This window comes from Vulpes vulpes, chromosome 1 (assembly GCF_048418805.1).
Source record: "Vulpes vulpes isolate BD-2025 chromosome 1, VulVul3, whole genome shotgun sequence".
NCBI lineage: Eukaryota > Metazoa > Chordata > Mammalia > Carnivora > Canidae > Vulpes > Vulpes vulpes.
In genome coordinates this window covers 56,830,262-56,851,443 of record NC_132780.1, presented here as the reverse complement: position 1 = coordinate 56,851,443, position 21,182 = coordinate 56,830,262, and the positions used below count along the sequence as shown (strand labels likewise).

Genomic DNA, 21,182 nt, shown 5'->3' with positions numbered 1-21,182 from the left:
GATATACTGAAGAGATGGTACCCTGGCACCCTTGCCTGAAACTTATTAGCAACTGTGAGCAGAAGCTTTCCAGTCACACATCGAGGCGCTTGATAACAATGGAAAAGGTGAAGAAATTTGAGGTAAATTATCCTAGTATCTTTGGGGTAAATTCTGGAAGAATCCAAAGGAGATTTTTGTAGTTTTCCTGTAATGGAGTCTGGAATTGCTAAGTCCTTGATTTTTAAAAAGCTGTCGAATTCAGGAAGAGGCAGAAGTTCAAGAGGTTTGTGGGATTTGGTGGGATTCAGAGGGTAGGAGTTGGATACAGAAATTGGGTAGCAGCATAGAAATAGAAGCTCACCTTCACTTCTCATCTTTGCTATGAACACAGTTAAAAAACACAGACACACACTCACACTTAAACAACTGTTGTCTAATGAGCAGTCTACTAGAGACTATTTTTTTCTCCAAAAGCAAAACCTACTTGATTGCATACTATTCTCAAGAGAAAAATATCACTTTATATAATGGAGAAAGTAATTGGCCGTCATCTTAGGGCCTAGCACTTGTGCTCGCTCGCTCGCTCTTTCTCTCTCTCCCTCTGACACACACACAATTCTTGAGAAGAACAAAACATTGGTTATTTCATATCCAGGTCAGAATTGATATGAATAATGCCTCGTAATGGAGCTTAATTAAATCTACAGAATGCTCCCTGGGCTGTACTAACATGGACTGACAACCGCAGCTTTCCCAAGTTCACTAAACTTGAGCGAGCCCCATCTTTGTTTTTGATCTGTAGAGTACGCAGAAAAGAACAGTGTTATTGCCTGAAGATCTTGTGATATTTATCTCCATGTATGGTTTTTTTCATCTAATTCACAGCTTATGGATTCTTTCACAGTAATGAAAACTAATATTCATACGGTGCTTTTTGAATATAGTATTATATAATTCTTGTTTTCTTTTGTGCTTTTAATTTTCATTTGCTGTCTGTCTGTAACGTAGACCCTTATTACCACATACCTGGTTTGTGCTGATCATCTCCTTGTCAATGATCTCTTTTCCATTTTTCACATCTCTAGTTCTTAATTGTTAAATGACTCTTCCTAAAGCACTGCATTCATTATGTCACTTCTTTATGCCCAAAGCTTAATGGCTCATCTTCATTACTGAGTAAGATTCAATATGATGTAAACTTTCTTTGGTAATCAGGCTCCAATATCAGGGCATTTCAGAAAGCTTAAGCCATTTATGTATATAAATAGTTGAATCATGTTCACTCAGGGGTGGTTGTATATGTATTTATGTATTTATATACAGGTGTAGGCGATATAATTAACATAAGTGTCTGGTTATCACTTTTAAAACAAGTTTATATTCAAATGATATCCATGGGGTGGCATTTTGTACTCGTTATATTTATGTCTTAATTATTCAGTATTTTGAAACTTTTAGATTTACATTTAAAGAAATGTATTAATATTAAACAGTTATTTTGCTGTACAGTGACATCTTGCTTTTCTTCAAATTGTGTTACTGGACTTTGGTGCTCACATTTTAGCACACTGGTCATTTAATTGTTGTTCCTTGGAAATCACAACCTGTTCCAAGGATGATGATCTACCATTAAATATTTAAAACATTTAAGAAATTTAAAATGATAAAAGAGGGGTTTCCAAATTGTTTGACACAATGACAACCTTCAGAAGTGACATTTTTGGATGGACAACGTTTATTTGGATATACAGTAGAAGTCCTTTTAACTAACCTCCATTTCAAACTCAGTTGATTAACCAGTACTGGCCATTTTTGTCCTAAAACACCAGTATTTATGCCTGTAACATGACATATACTTCCAGCTGATTGGAAGAGTTGCTTGATCTCTGTTGTGTCTGGAGGCTTCTGTACCTACCAGCTCAATTGCCTGTTTGCGGAGTCATTTGTGTTTGTTGTGGGAACTGTTTAAGCCATGTTTGTTATGGTAATTATGTAGTCTAACTAAGTGCTAGCTTGACCAGTGAAATGTGAGTGTGAGAATAAAGTTGTCATTTCTATAAAAGCTAAGTGGAATATTTCAGAGAAATAGGTTAAATTCAGTTGCTAGGAAGACTCTTGGACTGGGGGTGGGAGAGATGACTATAAAAGATTGGAAAGAAGTTAGCCCAATCTAAGTTTCTCTACCCCAGTTGCTCTGTAGGAGTCTTTAAGTTCTTGCATCATTTTACAGAAGCCAAAGCTGGAAATCTTTATGGGTCTTGATTCTATATCAACAGATTATAAGTGAATATACAATTTTTTAACTTAAGATGTTCAGCATATTTACAAAACATTTTCATGTTTTTTCCTGATTTTACTGACATTTTCAATTAACTCATATTAGACTGTTTGAGCTGCTATACCAGAATACTGTAGACTGAGTGGCTTAAATAACAGAAGTTTATTTTCTTACAGTTCATGAGGCTAGAAGTCCAAGGTCATGGTGCCAGCAGGTGTGGTTTCTGGTGAGACCTCTCTTGCTGGATTGCAGACAGCCACCTTCTTGCTATGTCCTCTGTGTGCACATACTCTTGGTTTCTCTCTCTCCATACGGAAACATCAGTCCTATTGGATTTGAGCCCCACCCTTATCTATTTTAACTTCAGTTATCTCCTTTAAGGCTCAGTCTCCAAGTCCAGTCATACTGGGGTTTAGGGCTTCAGTATATGAATATTTGGGGAGTCACAATTCAGTCCATAACACTAAAAATTACCAATATCTATCACAGTGAATAAGAGGCTTCTGTTGCATGTTAGAGATGCTTTTTTCATGCTCTTCCAGTCAGTTCCTTCTCATGTATGTTTGTCTTTTAATATTTTGAAGAAAGTATTTGATAATTTAACTTAGTAACACTGCAGCTCTTAGAAATCACAGCACTTAATGTAATTATTTGAGTTAGTAATAACATATGCCAGACACATGAGTAATACATGTAAAAAAATAGAAATAGTACCTGTAGATTTTGTAGTTGTCTTATATTAGTAAAATGAATGACATCAGAATTCTTTATTTTGTGGCCTCCATAAATAGTACTTGCACCATATGATGGTTGTCATGTTCGAAGAAAATATAGAGAAAGGACTCCAGTAATTAACGGGGCCACATACTAAAGCAGTCATTTCTATCTTAATGGCAGAATTGAAACCTGTTGTCAACAATTTTTGCATTTGCTTTCCTTTAATTTATTTAAGAAAAATCTTTTTTCTGGTACTTTTTCCAGGTTTATAATATTTATTATATTTCACTAGGCAGATATTTGGATAGCATAAAAATGCTAAGTAAGGGCACACACCTTAGGTATTTTTTATTTTATTTTTAGTTTTTGATATTTTTAAACCTATAAAGAGAATGTTAATTCTTGTTTGTTTTTATTATTTTACTTTGGTCCTTTTCAAATTGATTTAAAAATAAGGAAAAACTCTAGTGCTCAAATAATTTTTTGAAAGTCTTCACTTTATATAAGTTCAAATTTAATCAGTGAGTTCTAACCAGTATGCAGTATACTGTAACCGAAAATACTTCGTCATGTTAAATTAATCATGTTTGGTTTTGAATTAATCACCTCATTTCTACCTTCTGTTTGTATGGAGAGGACTGTATATAATTGCAGCAAGATCTCAGTCCTTTATAATGCAAGTGATGACACAGAATTGTCAAACAGTTCTCATACGCCCCTAACAAATTACTCTTGGCCTTGTTCAGCGTTGTTGACTTTGGCAATGGAAGACTATTAATTGTAGATTTTTACACTCTGGTGTACTATCTCTCTGCATTTTTGGTTTGTCACTTGTTAGGTTTAAATTCAGTATGACTTTTGGCCCACTTGATTCATTGTTATAAAGTGTTCTCCCTCTCACCATGTAAAATGTAACCTTAAGTTATAAATGGGAAAACTGTATAAAGAATGTAGGTATTTTATAAAATTTTGTGTCTTTTTACTATTGCTCTAGTTTTTAGACTTGCTTATTGAGCATTAGTAGTAAAGAAGAGAATTTTTGCTACCCCTATTAATGAAAATGCCTTATAAGAGGAGCCATTATTCCCTATTGATAGAGTGTGAAAGAGAAGGGAATGATGATTAATGCTTTGATGCTGCTTATTGTTACAAAGCTTTCATGCCTATCTTGTTGTGTTATTTTGCTAATTTTAGAGACTAGGAAGTAGCTGAGTAGAGACCAAACTCTTCTTTGTACTTGAAACTCTTTCTTTGACCTTTTTTTTAATGCATCATGTTGCCTCTTTACCAAGACAGTTTCTGCCTTTGGAATATGCCAAGGTTAAAAGGCAGATATTCTTGAGTGGCATATTTCTAGTTTCTTTTAAAAATCATTTTTCCTCATTGTTCATGGGGCCATGGTAGAATGGGATTTGTTTTACTTGAATTCATTTTTCCTGTTGATATAACATGTAGTTGATGCTGCTATATATAGTTGTGGTCACAGTGGTTACTCTTATAAAACATTTTTCTCATATGAAGTTTGTTGGGAAAAAAATGCTGATTTCCAGAGTTGTCCAGAACATATCAGAATATGAGTGTAATAGTTACATCTTTGGTGAAAATCACCTAAAACGGTACTGTCCGCCTTTTCCAATCATGCACTTGGACAAAAGAGTACCCAAAGTAGTCATTTTTGAGATTTCCTTAAAATCTTTTTTTTTTTTTAAACATTCATGCAGCTTTTAAAGGTGATTCTGTAGTATGTTTAAGTGTAAAAAAAAAAAAATGTATCTTAGGTTGCCATTGCACTACACAGGCCATCCATCATGTGCTGTTTGTTTTGTGGCTTATCTGACATGCTACCTTAGAGTGATTTGAGAAGTGCTGAAGTCTAGGTAAGTTGAATTCTGGTATTATATGGGCACTAATTTAGACTAAAGTTATGAAGTCAGTTGTAATTATTTTTTACAGCCAGCCAATATGGTTCAGATGATTTAAAATAGAGAATATTGGGAGGTCATAGTGGCAGGTGATGAGAATTAATGTTAATTTTTTAAAATTTGGACTGAATAAAGAGTCCACTAATATGAAGCTGATGAATGCTTCATTAATCAGAATAGAAGGTGACCAAAGCTGAGGGATTTGACTTAAGGACCAAAAGATTTTGAAGCTGTGGAGAGAGAAAAAAACCATTTTTTTTTTAAAGATTTTGTTTATTTATTCATGAGAGACACAGAGAGAGAGAGATGCAGGCTCCACGCAGGGAGCCCGATGTGGGACTCCATCCTGGTCTCCAGGATCACGCCCTGGGCTGAAGGCAGCACTAAACCGCTGAGCCGCCCAGGCTGCGGAGAAAGAACCATTAACATTGTAACATGTTTTAAATGAGGAAGGGAGAGAAGAGACTCCAAGGTCACTTGTTTGAGAAAATGACTTATGGATGACTTGAAGTAGAAGAAATTAGTCTTTGTGATAAATAGTTTACATGGTAGAATGATAGCGTTGCTAATCATAAACTGGTGGTTTGGTGACATAATGCTTGTGCCTATTTTGTTATGTTTTATCTCTTCTCAGGATTAATGCTGCTACTTGTTTTGGCAACTATTTGAATTAAAGGTGGTTTCCCCTGGCTGACCTTTCTTTCTGAAATATTTTGTTTTTTGCCTATCTCATGCCAGGACAGTGGATATTTTCCTTTTTATTAGAGCTATGAAAGATTAGAGATGAGGTGTGAAGTATTTCAGTCATATAACATGCTTAGTGGGCAGGAGATGCAACTTCATGGAGATGCTACTTTATTTATCAGTGAGAAAAGTAAGACTGGGGTGACACTAAGTAAGAACATGGTAATTAGATATGGGCTTTAATGGAGGTCCTAATAGAGTACGGTATTCGGTATTCATTACCATCAAAATGTGTATATATGAGAGACAGAGACCCAGAAAGAATCATTTAAAAAATTACTTGTGTAGTAAGTCAGAAGGAAACCATTTGTATTATCTATAAATTATGTTTTGACCTGAGATCTTTGAAAAAGGCTTATAAGAGTAGAAAGAGTAGATAGGAGCCTGGTGATGCAGCATATCATGTTGAATTAAGTTTTAAGAACTGTGTTATCTACTTATCTCAGGTTACCTTGTCCTGAATGGCTTGCTTTAGCTGTTAATGGTACTTTTCCTTGAATTTACATCTTAAAGGGTCATCATTTGACTTTTTCTTTTTTCCTTTTTTAAAATTTTTTTTTAATTTTTATTTATTATTTATGTATTATAGTCACAGAGAAAGAGTGAGAGAGGCAGAGACACAGGCAGAGGGAGAAGCAGGCTCCATGCACCGGGAGCCCGATGTGGGACTCGATCCCGGGTCTCCAGGATCGCGCCCTGGGCCAAAGGCAGGCGCCAAACCGCTGCGCCACCCAGGGATCCCTGACTTTTTCTTTTATACATCTGCAACTAACCGATTTTGCCAAACAAACTGGGTATTTTGTAAGTTAATACTGTTCATAATGGTTTTAAATTATTGTTTCTGGTAAACCAAGAAGAAGCAAGCGTTTATCGCCTACCTGCTCCAGGAAGGTAATCATTTAAGATATCTGGATTCTAGTACATATCTCTTTTATTTGCAGGAAAAATGCAGTTCTCTGAAGGTGACAGAGCATCTGTTATTATGCTCTAGCTATAATGATTGTATTTTTGAGCTGTGATAATAAAACAGTCTTTAATGTACTCATGTCATATTATAGAATCTTAGAGGTCAGTTGCAAAATACAAGGTATGATCTGGGAGTTGCAAAGTATGAATGGTTTAGGGAAATGGGAAGTTTAAATATGGAGTCTGCATGATCCTCTGGAGCTTCTTTTAAAATTCTTGAATGGCAGATTTCCTACTTGTTTTTTTTTTTTTTTTTTTTTCTTTATTTATGATTTGGTTAACTTAGAATTATCTTTCTGGTACTTGTCAAATCCAAACATGAACATATATGTCTTCTCCCACCATGACCTACCAAGAATACAGCCCTGAAGTTTTTAAGCATATATTTTTTCTGCCTAAAACATAAGTGTAGGGCAGCCCTGGTGGCTCAGCAGTTTAGCGCCGCCTTCAGCCCAGGGTGAGATCCTGGAGACCCGGGATTGAGTCCCATGTCAGGCTCCTTGCATGAAGCCTGCTTCTCCTTCTGCCTGTGTCTCTGCTTCTCTCTCTCTCTCTCTGCTTCTCTCTGTCTCTATGTCTCCCAGGCAGGCAGGCAGGCAGGCAGAAATTAAATAAATAAATAAATAAATAAATAAATAAATAAATAAATAAATAAAAATTTTTAAAAACCCATAAGTGTATAGCTTAATGAATAATTATGAAGTGAACATCTGTGTAACCACCACCAAGGTTAGGATTACAGTACCTCAGAAGCACCCCTTTTGGTGGCTGTTTCTGATCATAAACACTTCTTCCTGCAGGTATAACCAGTAATCTGACTGTTATAGTGATAACTTTCTTGCTTTCCTTTCTAGTATTGTTGCTATTGAATTGATCTGTAAACCAAGTAATTTGCTTGTATCAGATCTTTATGGAAATCCATGTGTATTTTTGTTAATTTTTCTTTTAATTAAAGCTGATTGTGACAGCTTAGAAAAGTCAACTAGAAGAATAGTCTCCAAATTAAAGCAAAAGAATATGTATGCTGGTGCATATTTTGGTCTGTTATATTCATCCTTTGCTACTTACTTACTTACTTAGTTTTAATTAAATATTTGGACATATTAACTAATAAGTTGTATTACATTTTTATCTGGTGTGTTAGCCCTGTATTCTTTTAATATTTGAGATTAAGTTTTGAATTTTATGAAGTTCATGTATTTCTAGTGGAGAGCATGTAGGAAGTACTTCTAGTTCTGTATCATCATGATAGCATGAATATCCATGATGGTCTTTTTACAGTTAGAAATTATGTGCTGAGTGCCTGATGTCAAAGTTGAACCACTAAATGTTATTCATTTTCAAAACTCAGTGAAGATTTTAATATATTTAAAAAATTTTTTTTTAAAGTACAGATTATATACGAATACCTAATTTAGGGATAAAGATTTCTACCCTTACCTTGTTACCATTAAGAATAATGCTAGAGGTTTCTCTTCATCGTATTGGATGCCAGACTTTTGACCTGCTTGTCCTTGGTTTGGAAATGGCCTAGTGCTGTTTATAGTTGTATAACTTTAGCACAAGTGGTTTCTATAGCTACTGTCCAGTACCAGATGTAGAACAGTGGGAAGGTTTGATAAGGGGAGCAGGATTTTTAAACAAAAGCTGGACATGGGTAATTACCCTGACGCTGAACTGAGGCCCCTTATATTCAGCACTGTCATTTACCTTTCATTTCATTCTCAACTGATTACAAGGAGAATCTATCCACTGTTTTACTCTTCCATCTCTTTGCCTTCTTCCTCTCACCTTATGTAAGAATGTATATCATAGCTTTAATCCATTTCAACAATACACAAGTGAGTCTTTCTTGATAAAGTTAGATGAGCATTGTTAGTTTGGTGACTTTTGCTGTGATGATAGCATCATTGGTTTTCACTTATCACAGAATAAGTTTCATAAGCCATTTGTACTCAGTTGTTTGCAATGAAACTGCTGTTTTGTATAAACTACTGTCACTCTGAGAATATAAATGACTTCAGGTTAATACTAGTGAAGTAGAAGAAATCATTATCTCATTATCAGGAACTGTCAGTAAGTAAAAAAAAAAAAAAAAAGAAAAAAGAAAGAAAAAAGAAAAAAAGGACAACTTAAACCTGACATATAATTATAATAGAAGCCATTCGGAATACTTATGAATGGTTGTAGACTTCTACAGCTTCATCTCCAAACTGACACTTCCCTTGGGGAAATCCTCTTTATTTTTAAATGGTAATTTTATACATTGTTATAAAAGGTATACATGTTATACATTGATGAAAAGATATTTTGGGGGAATTGTATAAAAGTAACTCTTTTGGTAGTAAAAGGACACAGTGAGAGAGAACTTTGGCTTTAGTCAGAATGTGAATGGAGGTGGTATAAGAGGTAAAGCGGAGGCTTGTTTATAGTAGAGGCTAGGGTTGGGGGGATCCAGTCTGTAGAAGTGGATGGGGTAAGGGGGAAGGAAGTTGAGGAAACATACCTGATGACTCCCTTATAGTCTGTTAAGAAGGCTGTAAATGTTTCCTGGGAGTGAATAAACATTTTAATGTAAGGTCTTGAGGACGGGTGAAATTTTATAAAAGGCACTATGAGAATTGAGAAAGCTGTATCTTTTTTTGTTTTTAAGATTTTATTTATTTATTCATGAGAAATGCAGAGAGAGAGAGGCAGAGACCCAGGCAGAGGGAGAAGCAGGTTCCCTGTGGGGAGCCTGATGCGGGACTCGATCACAGGACCCCAGGATCACATCTTGAGCTGAAGGCAGACGCTCAACTGCTGAGTCACCCAGGGATCCCCTAAAACTGTATCTTTTAATGATTGTTACATTCATGTACTTCTCATATTTTTGTATGTTTTCTTTCCCTGACTTGTTTACATGTTCACTGAGGAGAAAGCCCTGGCTTTCATCACTCAGCATGTGTTTATGGGACCATTTGTGTAAGGTGTTGAGGCTAAACAGACCAAGTTATAGTCTTTATCCTTAGAGACCTTGCTGAGTGAGAGAAATGGTCACCCAAACCAGTCCAGCCTCGTGTTTGGTTCTGTAGTGATCTGTGCAAGGTGCTATGTGAACATCAGAGAGTGTCTACCTGAGAAAATAGTGGTCAAGGTCAAGAGGAAGCCAATATTTCAAGCAAAGGAAAAGAGGCATGAAAGGGGTTGTGGAGCATTCATGGGTCCCTAAACATTTTAGCATCACTGAAATGCTAAGTATTTTGGGGGAGGAATGGTTGGAATCGAAGCTGAACACCAAAAAAATGCCTAGGTTGAAGGTCTTTACATACCAAAGAACTTTAAGTTTATCCTTTTGGTGATGGCAAACCATGAGGGGGTATCGTTAGGAGAGTGGCAACAGTTCGTGTTTTATGCAGGCCAGTTTGTGTTGTGGAAAGACATGTGATATGAATGTGAACGCTCCTGGCATGGTCATGCAAAGATGATGAAGCTGTAAACTAAGAAAGGTAGAATTGGAGGTTGTAGAGGAATTAATAGAATTGAGAGTTTTTGGGAGAGGTAGACATGACAGGACTTGACTGATTGGATAACTGGGCTGAGGGTGAAGGAGTTAAGTAACTTCCAGAAATCTGGCTTGAGATACCTGAGTGGGTGATGGTTTTCTTGCACATGTTTTTCTCCTTTCCTTGTTCTGCCTGGAGCACGTGGGGCAGTGCTCCTTTCCTGGGCTACTGCTGTTGGAGTCTCCCAGCTGCTTTCCCTGCTTCTGCAGTTTCTCCTGCCATTGTGTTTCCTATCTAGTAGCCAGAGTGTCTTTAAGAATGTGTGTAGGTGAGCTCTTGCCTGTGGTCTCATGGCACATTGGTAGTACATCTGAGTCTAGAATACTATAGGTACCGAGTGAAGCTCTCCTGCTTAAAATTCATCAGCAACTTTCTGTGGAATTTTGAATGAAATGCAGGCTCCTTCACATAAGCTTCAAGGCCAGCCTGGTTTACTTCTGTCCTGTGTCTTCCATTTCATTGTGTGTCACCTTTGCTTTTGTTTACCAAGTCGTAGCCACACTGGCCTGTCTGAGGTTCCTGGAGTGTCATCCTCTCTGTCTAGCCTTATAGTCTTCTCACGTTGTGTTTCCTCTCTTGTTGTGTTCCCTACAGTGTTTTCTTCCCTTCTCTTTTTGTGAGTTTAATTCCTCTTTTAGCCCTCAGATAAATATTACTTCTTAGGGAAGCCTTTTTGTTCATACTCTTCACCCTGTCTAGCCGAGTGTTTCATTTTCTTATGGTAACTCTTTCTTCCCAGTGTTTAATCACAATTAATAAGTACATGTTTGGGTATATATTCTTTAATGTCTTGTCTTCCACTAGCATATAAGCCCTGTGAATTCACAGATCTTGACGGTTTTGCTCAACTCAACAAATACTTACAGAATGAATAGTAATTGTTCAGGGATTATTTGGGGTCCTCCTTGAATAAAAACAATCAAATTCAACAATATTTAAACCATCTATTTGAAGGAAGAGTAGGAACAAATAGTTACGGTTTGCTGCAAGTTTTCTGTTTGAAAGTACACGGAATTTTGTCATTACCCTGACATCAATCCTCAGAAATCAGTGTTAAACAAAAACATTTGAATCCCATGATACCTCAGCCTCATTTCTCATGAGAAGCAAACCAAAAAGGCAGCCGAATCACCGTATCGTGGAAAATCGTAACACCTTCCATCTGTTTAAGGAGGAGATAACAAAGAATGACAAGTTTCTGAGAGAAAGCAGTAATGAGGATAGTTTCACCTATGTGGAGTTCTCAGTGAAGAATCTATATAGTTCCTTTAAAGTCTGAGCAGTTTATGATGCTCAGTTTGAGAAGCACTCATACATGTATGTATGCTCACAGTATAATTTGGGATATCATTAGTTCCATTTAAAGTATCCATTTAAAATGTTACTGCAAAACATACAGTTTTGTTTTTTTTCTTGAAAATTTATTCCCATGGAGGTTAAAAATTACTAAATTATAAGGGGCTGGAGTACTTTCCTTTTAATGTCTTTTTTATTCTTTTTCTTACTCTTTTTTGTTGTAGAGTTGTAAAAATAATTAGCTTGAATGAGGAATAGCTTGAACAAGATCCAGCTTATGTCCTTTTTCTTTCTTTGATTAGAGAATAATTTGCAGTTCTAGATTGGACATGGATGCCAATGATAATACTTTAGAGTCACCAAGGTAGATATGTATTTGTTTATTTCCATATTATTCTTTAAAAAATGAAATGGTGTGAATAAGTGCTAATGTTGCCTGTAGGAAAGTGGCCATCCTGGTCATTTTGGTGCTCTGTGACTAGATGTTTACAGCAAGCAGGACTGACAAACGGTGAGGTACGGTGTCAGATATGTGGTCCGCGGTCCTTTAAACCATCAACTCACATCAGCAAATCCTACGGAGAAGGCTTTATCTACTTCAGTCAGCAGAGGGCAGTGTACACATAAAAGTACACCACCGATTGTAAGGCTTCCTTTGGTTTTTTTTGGCAAGTCTGTTAAAATTCCTCGAGTGGTTTATGTTTAGAATTAGCAGTACTGATAGGACAGGAAATTGGCTGGGTGGGACAGTGGTTAAGGGGGTTCTGTCTAAAAGCTTAGATCAGAAATATGTGCTACCGTAATGTTCCTGTTTTGTGAGGAATATCCTCTAACTGTCAAACTCCATTTTGAGTGACCCACTAATCTGTCATGTAGGAAGTTAACTCTTTAGCTATTGCTTCGATATAATTTCTACTAAAAAAAGAAGTGTGATGGAAAAAGCATGGGTTTTGAAGTCTCATCTGGGCTGTAGTTCTGCAAATGCTACTCATTGGCTGTGTGATCTGTGGCAGATTATTTTAACTCGTTCAGTGTCCATTTCTATATCTGCAAAATTTAGATAATGATATGTTAGGAAAAGATGCAGAAGATAATTGACTTTTGTAAAACATATGGTTGTAAATATAAGTTGCTTCCTTGAATCAGAACCTGTATATTTCTTGTCATATTTATGCTGTTTGTCTTACAAGGTTAAGTGATAGGTTTGAAAGCAGTATAATTCCATTATGTAGCCATCTGAGACTAGTACAGATTTTCTTGCAGAAACTTGCATAAAAAATGGTGGTATGTTCAATAAGGAATTAATAACCAAAATATATAAAGAACTTCTATAGCTCAATGCCAGAAAAAAAGCAGCCTAATTAAGAAATGGACAGAGGACCTGAATAGACATTTTTCCAAAGAAGACATGCAATGCAAATGGCCAACAGACACATGAGAAGATGCTCAACATCACTCATCATCAGGGAAATGCAAATCAAAACCATAATGAGATGTTACTTCACACCAGTCAGAATGGCTAGTATCAAAATGGCAAGAAATAGCAAGTGTTGGCAAGGATGTGGAGAAACAGGAACCCTCATGCACTGTTGGTGGGAATGTAAATTGGTGCAACCACTGTGGATGACGGTATGGAGGTTCCTCACAAAATTAAAAATAGGAATACCATATGATCCAGTAATTCCACTATTGGATATTTACTCAAAGAGAATAAAACATGAATTTGAAAAGATATATGCACCCTTCTGTTTATTGCAGCATTATTTTCAATAGCCAAGACATGGAAGCAACCTGGGAATCTGTCAATAGATGAATGAATAAAAAAGATACGGTGTATATGTACAATGAAATACTACTCAGCCATAAAAAGGATGAACCCAGAGGGTATTATGCTAAGTGAAATAAGTCAGAGAAAGACAAACACTATATGATTTCACTTAGCTGTGGAATCTAAAAAACAAATGAACAAACAGACTCTTAAACACAGAGAACAAACTGGTGGTTAATAGGGGAAGTGGGTAGGAGGGATGAGCAAAATAGGTGAAGGAGATTAAGAGGTACAAACTTCCAGTTACAAAATAAATAAATGATGGCAATGAAGATAGGTACAGCGTAGAAAGTATAGTCAGTAATGCTGTATTGTGTGGTGACTGATGGTGACAGACCCTTATTGTGGGGAGCATTGAGTAATGTATGAGATTGTTGAATCACTATGTTGTACATCTGAAATTAATATAACACTGTATATGCACTATACTTCGGTAATAAAATTCTTAAAATGGTGAGTATCTAAAAAATAGTGTAATTAATAATCTTAATATTTTATTCCTATCTCAACTACTAACATGCTCCAAAATTTAACTAGTAGTCATGAAATCTGGGAAAGATCATCTGTAATCATTCACTACCATAGTTTTCTCTCTAAGCACTTCCTAATTCCTTGTGTGTTTTTATTTTCCACGAAGTATTTTCTTGCTTACTAAAAATTGGCAGAATGCAGGTTTTGTGATGCATAAGTGATATAATGATTGATAGCGATAGGCAGATTTGGAAGTATTAGGGAAACCAGCAAACACTAGGCAAACTTGAGTATGAGGGACGCCAAGGGTTGTGTTGCTTGAGGATACTCTTCTCCTTTTAAGTAAACACTTTGGCCTTTGAGATACGGAGTTGGAAAAAATATCTGCAGATATTCTTGGTTCAGATGAGCAGGGAATGTGAATAGAGAAGAGTCACGAAAAGGTGATGAAAAATATGTAGAGTTGAATATCACTGTCTCAAGTGTGAGCCCTGATAAACTAAAGATAGGATGAAAGAGAAAAAAAGAAAAAAAGCATATCAAGTTTGCAATTTTCTTCAGCATCAAGGTAACAGATTCTGAATAGTTGCAAATAGATTTCATACGGAAGGGATATATTTTAAATGTGCATTCATAGGTGTATGATATTTACACGTATGACGTGTGTGATCATATGTGGTAGACTGTAGATAATATTGAATGTTTCACGTGGAACATGTTATATGAACCATGAGATTTCAGCTTAGATGAAAATAGTAGCTGACATCCTTAGAGTGTCTCCCTTACCCGAGAGCTAGAGCAGGACTTCCGCTCTTTACCTTCTGCAAAGTAGTGGAGTAGCTCTTGCCAGATCTCTTACTGCACAAGAGATTTGGAGCTTTTGGGTTTTCCGGGAGTTTTTGTTACAACTGTCTTAGTTCACAGTCAGCCTTGTAGAAGAAGGCATTCCAGCACAGGACCCAAACATACACCTCACACTGATTATTCTGTACTCTCTGAGAGATAAAGAAAATAGGATATTTTTTTCTTCCCAGAGATTGCATCTCTAAGATTATAGCGTTTCCTAACTTTTTCCAGTAGCCACTGGGTCCCTCTACCACACTGAACATAGGCTGGTAGGGGCTTATTTTGCTTTTCCTCTATTCTGAGGAAGTCTTGAGGTCTAAACTACTCAAATATGACAAGGTAGTACATGTTTTCTATGTCTCCTCTCTTTTTTTTTTTAGATTTTACTTATTGGAGCGAGCAATGAAGAGAACATGAGCAGGTGGTGGGGAGGAGGGGCAGAAGGAGAGGGAGAAGCCCACTCCCCACTGAGCGGGGACCCTGACTCGGGACTCAATCCCAGGACCCCAGAATCATGACCTGAGCCGAAGGCAGATGCTTAACTGACTGAGCCACCCAGGGGCCCCAGTAGTTCGTGTTTTCTTGATGACCATTAATTACCATAGGTTTTAGTTATTACTTTTGGGTTTTCCAGGCTCCTGCTGTTCATTTCCAGTCTCTTACTCTGATCGTCATATTCTCTGCTTTTTATCACCAGTTTGTCCTATTTATGTCCTTTAGGTCAAAGACCAGCAATTTTGTTCAGCTGTCTCTTTGGTCTGTGAGGAAGCCTATCTCCCACTGTGCTCCAGCTTTTGTTCCCTACTTGGGCTTCACTGGGTGAGCTGTGCAATTGGCAGCATAGGTGGTCTAGGCCCACTAGCAGCTGAGCCTGAGTCGGTCTCCAGCCCGTCCTCAGCCGTCTTACCCTAAGCCTGCACGCTGGATTCTATCCTCTCCTCCTCACCACCGCAGCTCTAGAACATTCCCTAAAGTAGTCCACAATGCATTTTGACATGGAGGTGATCATGCCCAGCCTGGAGGAGTCACGAGAAGAAGAGAATTGAGGACAGGAGGCAGAGCTGGGAAGGCCCTTATCACCTACCCGTGTTGTGATTCCTCCCGTGTGGAGGAGGAACCCGGGAGGACATCCAGAGACTGATGTGTAGGTGAATCTGACTCGCAGACATGGAGGGGAAAGCCTCAGAGTCGGGGAGAGTCTGAAGCCATTTGGATTTTAGCCAGACATGAAAGCCGGCACATTAGATTCGTGTTTGAACAGGTTGAGTTTGGTCTCAATATGGAAAATAGGCTGGAGAGGGAGTCGCTGAAGGCAGGGCCACTGACCGTTCAGGGGGGAAAAAGGCAAGGAGAGCCGGGGAGCTAACACTGCAGTACTGAGTGGTGGGCCAAGAGAAGTGGCCTTGAGACACTGGGGATGCAGAGTGGAAGGTTTGAGGTCTGACTCGGTGTGACCGCCGGGTATCGGCCCCTGGCTTCTGATTTCCACGAGTAGGCGGAGAGTGACTCGCGGGGCTATGAGGAGAGAGGTGGGCATCTTAACTGAGCTTTCCCATACCCCCAAGTAGTGACGTCTGCCAGGGTGAAGCTTAGGTAGCTCAGAAAGTGGACATGGTTTCTGGAGACCTCACGTGGTTCGAAGCAATTAGGATACCCCGGGGAGTAGAGGAGGGCATACCCCTTCCTTTCAGAGGCCCCCTCAGACTTTGATGGAAGTTGGAATGCTGTCCCGGGAACAGTGCCCTCCTGAAGTTGACCCTACTCCAGGACTGTGATATCCCTCAGGCATCCTTGTGGCTCCCTGCATGTCCTCCTGGTATAAAAACTCTGTGTCACTGAAATAATCCTCATAGTTGCCGGAACTAAGTTAGTAGTACTTCTCATCTAGTTGTGTTGCTTTGTGGGGAGGCAGCTCAGCTGTCAAAGCCTCGCTAACCATCTGGATCCCCAGAAATACTCCTTCCTGAGTTGAGGGAGAAGTTAGCTCTTTTGGGAGAAAACCTCGGTACGTTGCAGTTGAGAGTAGACCTGTGTTTGTGTTTGAATCCTAGCTCTGCCACTCACCAGCTAGTTCTCCGGGGCCTCATCCGTAGGGAGTGCCAGTAGTGTGCCGATGGCTTAGAGCTGATGAGTTTATATAAAACATCCGTATAGTCTGGGGCCCATAATAAATACCTAGTAAGTGCCACCTTTCATTTGGTGTTCTTTAAGGATTGACCAGATAAGATGTATCTTTTACCTTTTGGAGATTATATAGTAATCGTTCACATGTTTTCACGCATCTACGGGAGTGTATGATATGCTTAGTGTCATAAAGTTTAAGTGATATTTTTTTAAATCTGATGCTCTACCTTTATTCTCAGGTTTATTTTTTTAAATTTATTTTTGGCTTATTTTTTTAATGGCACGATGGTAAGAAGCAGTACAGCATAAAGGTTAAGATCTCGGTCTCTGGAGATGTATTTGTATCTTGGCTTCTTTACTCAAGAGTTGTGCAACGGGCAAGTTGGCTAACCTTTCTGTGCCTCAGTTTCCTTATCTGTAAAATGGAGACAATTACTGTACTGTTCTTACACTGTCATTGTCAGGATCAACTGAGTCAGTGTATGTAAAGTACTTGGAACACTGGCTGGCACCAGTGGCCCTATACCTGCTATTGGGTCGTGCAGTTAAGGTGCCTCAGGCGTGGAAGTTTTTTTCTGCTTGTGCTGAGGAATGGATGTTGTTACTCCTTAGAATATTCTAGGGTTGTATTTTTCTTTTCAGTAATTCCCTTCAGAGCTGGCTGAAGTACTCATCACATGGAGAGCTAGCACGGGCAGCAGGAGCATGGGAAGGGGTTCCAGTCCACATGGTGGGCTGACAACGCGGCTGTCTTGCCTCTTCCCGAGACCATGACAAGGATAATAGAGAAACTCACAAGACAATGAAGCCTTCACAGCAAAGAGAGCAAGAGCGATGCACCAACAAAAACCCCTAGGGGTGGGAAGTAGAATCGTGTGGATAAGTGAAGTGGAACACGGGCTCTTGCATGGATGGAATGGCAGGCGGGGGCCACAGGGAAGACATTTTTTTCTTTTCTTGTAGCAAATCAGGAAATCTGGGCATGTTTAATCGTTTGGATTTTGCGTGATTTTTTAAAAAAATAATTGTGTGGTGAAATTGTTTCTGAATAAATAAGTCAGCTGGCATAATCTTATTTTGGCTACACCTGTGCTTTTATCAGATATGAAGAAAAGGACAAAATATTCATCTCATACAGGAGTAAGGAAAAATGTAAAAATATTTTAAAGATATTGCATTCCAGATATATGTGTAGATACTCTGATACTGAAACCGTGATAAAAAATTAGGCTTTGTATTTTCTAATTGTGTCTTCACCTCTTTTCTCAAAACCACATCAATTTACATGCAATGAAGTCTGAATTCACAGAAGTACATAGGAAGGGAGATTTTATTTCTGATTAGATTCTTATCACAGTTTGAGACCGCTGGTGAAATTGAGAATGAGAAGCTCGTTAGCCCTCAATTTTCTTAGCTGAAATAGAACATTCTCCCCCCAGACTTACATTTCCAGTGTCCAAACATCAGTCTGAGCCCTAGGCCTTCCCTGTCTCTGAAGCCTAAAATTGTGGAAACCACTTGTTTAGCTTTTATCTTCGTCTGCTGTGGTTACTGCAAGTTGCCAAGAATAGTTTATTTCATGAATTGAATGCGGATATACCTCCACAGTTTTATCTCTGTATGACCTCATACAAGTGCAATCACTTGTCGTTACATATTTTGGAGTAGAAGCTCCCTTGTGTGATGATTCTTGTTGCAGGTGATTTCAGTTTGTGCTGAACTGTGAATCTGAAGATGCATGTGATTGTCTCAACTTGGGTTGCCTGGGGTGATTCTCTTTGCCCTCTCTGATCTCTTTTTTCCAACAGAAATGTTTGTTCTCTCTGTGCAGAAGATTTTTGTGTGAATCACATGAGGTGAAGCAGATGAAAACACTTTTGGATACTCAAGCATGATACAGATATAGAGTGATGGGGTAGTTCTGATTCAGATAAGAAAGAAAAACAAATGTGCACCAGAGGGCGGGATTTTGCTTCAATCGAATGACTGCCTTGGTTTCTAGCTAACTAAAGAAATAACTCAAACATCTTTCTTTTCTGTGTTTCCCAACCAACCAGGACCGGGACCAGTATTCACATCTATTAAGTGATCACTTTCTCCCATATCAAGGTCATAATTCCTTCCGTGAGAAGTATTTCAGTGGCGTTACTAAAAGAATTGCCAAGGAAGAGAAATCTAGCCAAGAGTGAAAATTAAGATTTTGACAGTGGAAAAAGGGTGGATTTAATGGAAAAGACATCTGGATGTGAACTTCCATGTATGATACAGAAAACATAGTTTTAAATAACTTTATATAGTGAAATAAAAGCTACAAAGTAAATTGAATAATTCTTTTACATTTAGCTTTGTTTATAGATGATTTTGTTGTATGTGGTCTTTGAGACTTATTTAATTTATATTTGCACTTCCAAGTATTATGGAAATTGAAAACAGTTATATTTTTTTAATTAATTTGCAAGGGGAACTGATATTGTTGACTTTTTAAAACAGATAACCTGCCGAATATGTTTTAAGCAACTAACTAACCTTGGTTAAGAATTTACTCATTCGGTAGGTTCGTTTAATTTGGTTTCTGATTGTAACAGATGTACAGTACCACTAATAAAGCTTACTGAAGATTCCTAAAACTGTGTTGTATTCAGTGCTTTTCAGGGGGAGGTGATGAAGGAAATGAATTTTCATTTTTAAGTTCCAGACTAGTATGTAATGACGGTGATAATTGTGAGGAGGAGAAAGGCTAGGACCTGGCAACCTGAAAAGCTCCCCAACTCCTTGAGGCCTGTCCACATCTGAAGCCTGTCTGTACCTTGGACTTGCTCCTGCATTCCTAGACCTTGACTGTTGGTCCAGTTAACTACCCACAAGTTTTGGTTTAGAAAGTAACCGATATTAAAAGCAGTAACAACAACACAAGTCCTTGATGGTTCCCTAATGGTATTAAGCCTAATCAGAGCTCTTTGAAATAGAAGCTGTATTTTTCTTGAAGGAGAAACTTTGCTGAGTCTACACTGTGTCCATCATGAAAATATCTTGTTTGAAAACCACTCTACCCATTAATTCAGGATGCTAATAGCTTTCCTGCTCTCGGTGGTCAAATGTACCTCAGCAGGGCGGCCGTAAATGGATCCTCTCCCTCTAACCATAGCCTATTTTTATTTATGCTCTTATTATTGTTTTAGTGTTACTGCTGGCTTTTATGCACTCCCAGTTTGGGTCTGCATGGCTTAGGACCTCCAAAAGACCAGTGCTGCCCAAGCAAGGAGAGAGAGAGCCGTCTGTGTAGTTCTCTCTCCTTTTCTGATCCTGCAAGCCTGGATTTCAGCAGCAGATCTCAGACATTTCACTGATTGTTTTGTTTGGGTTTCTGGATGTGATTTGTGGTACACTGGGGAAAATCTAAAAGTATTCAAGGATAATTTATTTTCAGTATTTCTGTTGTAAACCATCTTATTTAAAATTTTTTTGAGGTTATATGGAGGGTGAGTTTGCAACTTTGTAGCTGACTAAATTTGGAATATGAGATTTTCAGCCTTGCTCTGTTTTTGTTTTGGGTTTTTTTTTTTACTTATCACAAAAAATTAGTCCACATAGTTGTGGAAAAGTTGCAACGTTAATTTGAGTCACTTTGTCCTTAAAAATCATCCAACATTTAAAAAAAAATTTTTAATTTTCAAATTATTTCTTACTACTACCAACTGAGGTCTTCTGATCTTTGATTCTTTATCCTCTTTATCATCAAGTTCAGTCTCCTGTTCTTTAAATGTCACTAGGTAGGCTCAGAGTATAAATGTGTGCAGTTATTTTAAAGTTGGTACGCAGAAGTGAAAAAGAAGCCTGATCACTTTCAACCAGTTTTGACTTTATTTTTTTTTTTTTTTTCAGTTTTGATTTTAGAGCAGAGGTCTCAACTCTTATTCTGTAAAAAGAGGCTTTATTTTCTGGCATCAGGATCTTATTACTTTTGGCAGAAGTTAGAGCAGATCATTTCCAGGAGTGTTGTGGTCGTGTGTGTGTTTCTCATGCACCTTTCAGCAGGAATATTACCTAGCAAACTGCCTGCATTTTGGATAGTACCGTAGTATGAATTTATAGTATTATCTGTGTGTGAACCCTAGGTGGTCCGTTAGCTGGCCTATTTCATGTTTATAATATGACAAAATCTATCATTTTGTTTTTGGCATATATTAAATATCCATATAATCCAGATGGGTACCTTGGTGGTATTTCATCAGACGTAACCTCTTTCCTACCCGTTCTGGTAGGGATTTGTTTTTGCTGTAATATCTGGGAGGAAATAGTGGAGTAGATGGTCTTTGGTGTGTTTAGCCAGAGTGGCCAGCAAGCAGATTAAAACCAAAAAAAAAAAAAAAAAAAAAAAATTAAAATCTGCTACAAGTTTCTCAGCCACTTCCTGCCCATGGTGACCTAGGTTTTGGCCAGTTTGCCACTAACTTCCTTATGAC

At 37.9% G+C, this 21,182-nt stretch overlaps 1 protein-coding gene across 5 annotated transcripts in view; it reads left to right on the top strand.

Annotated features, from left to right (window-relative positions):
* Positions 1–19,346, top strand: part of TRMT11 (tRNA methyltransferase 11 homolog) — a 54,657-nt gene extending 35,311 nt beyond the window's left edge. For 4 of the 5 annotated variants that reach the window (XM_072764928.1, XM_026013367.2, XM_026013368.2 and 1 more), the window contains 2 exons: positions 2–122; positions 18,777–19,346. In XM_072764928.1, the coding sequence (XP_072621029.1) occupies positions 2–122; positions 18,777–18,908 (253 nt within the window). In that variant the 3' untranslated portion in view covers positions 18,909–19,346. Of the gene's footprint in view, position 1; positions 123–17,361 lie in introns of all 5 variants that reach the window. The other variant, XM_072764903.1, reaches the window with a different exon arrangement.
* Positions 19,347–21,182: the final 1,836 nt, after the last annotated feature.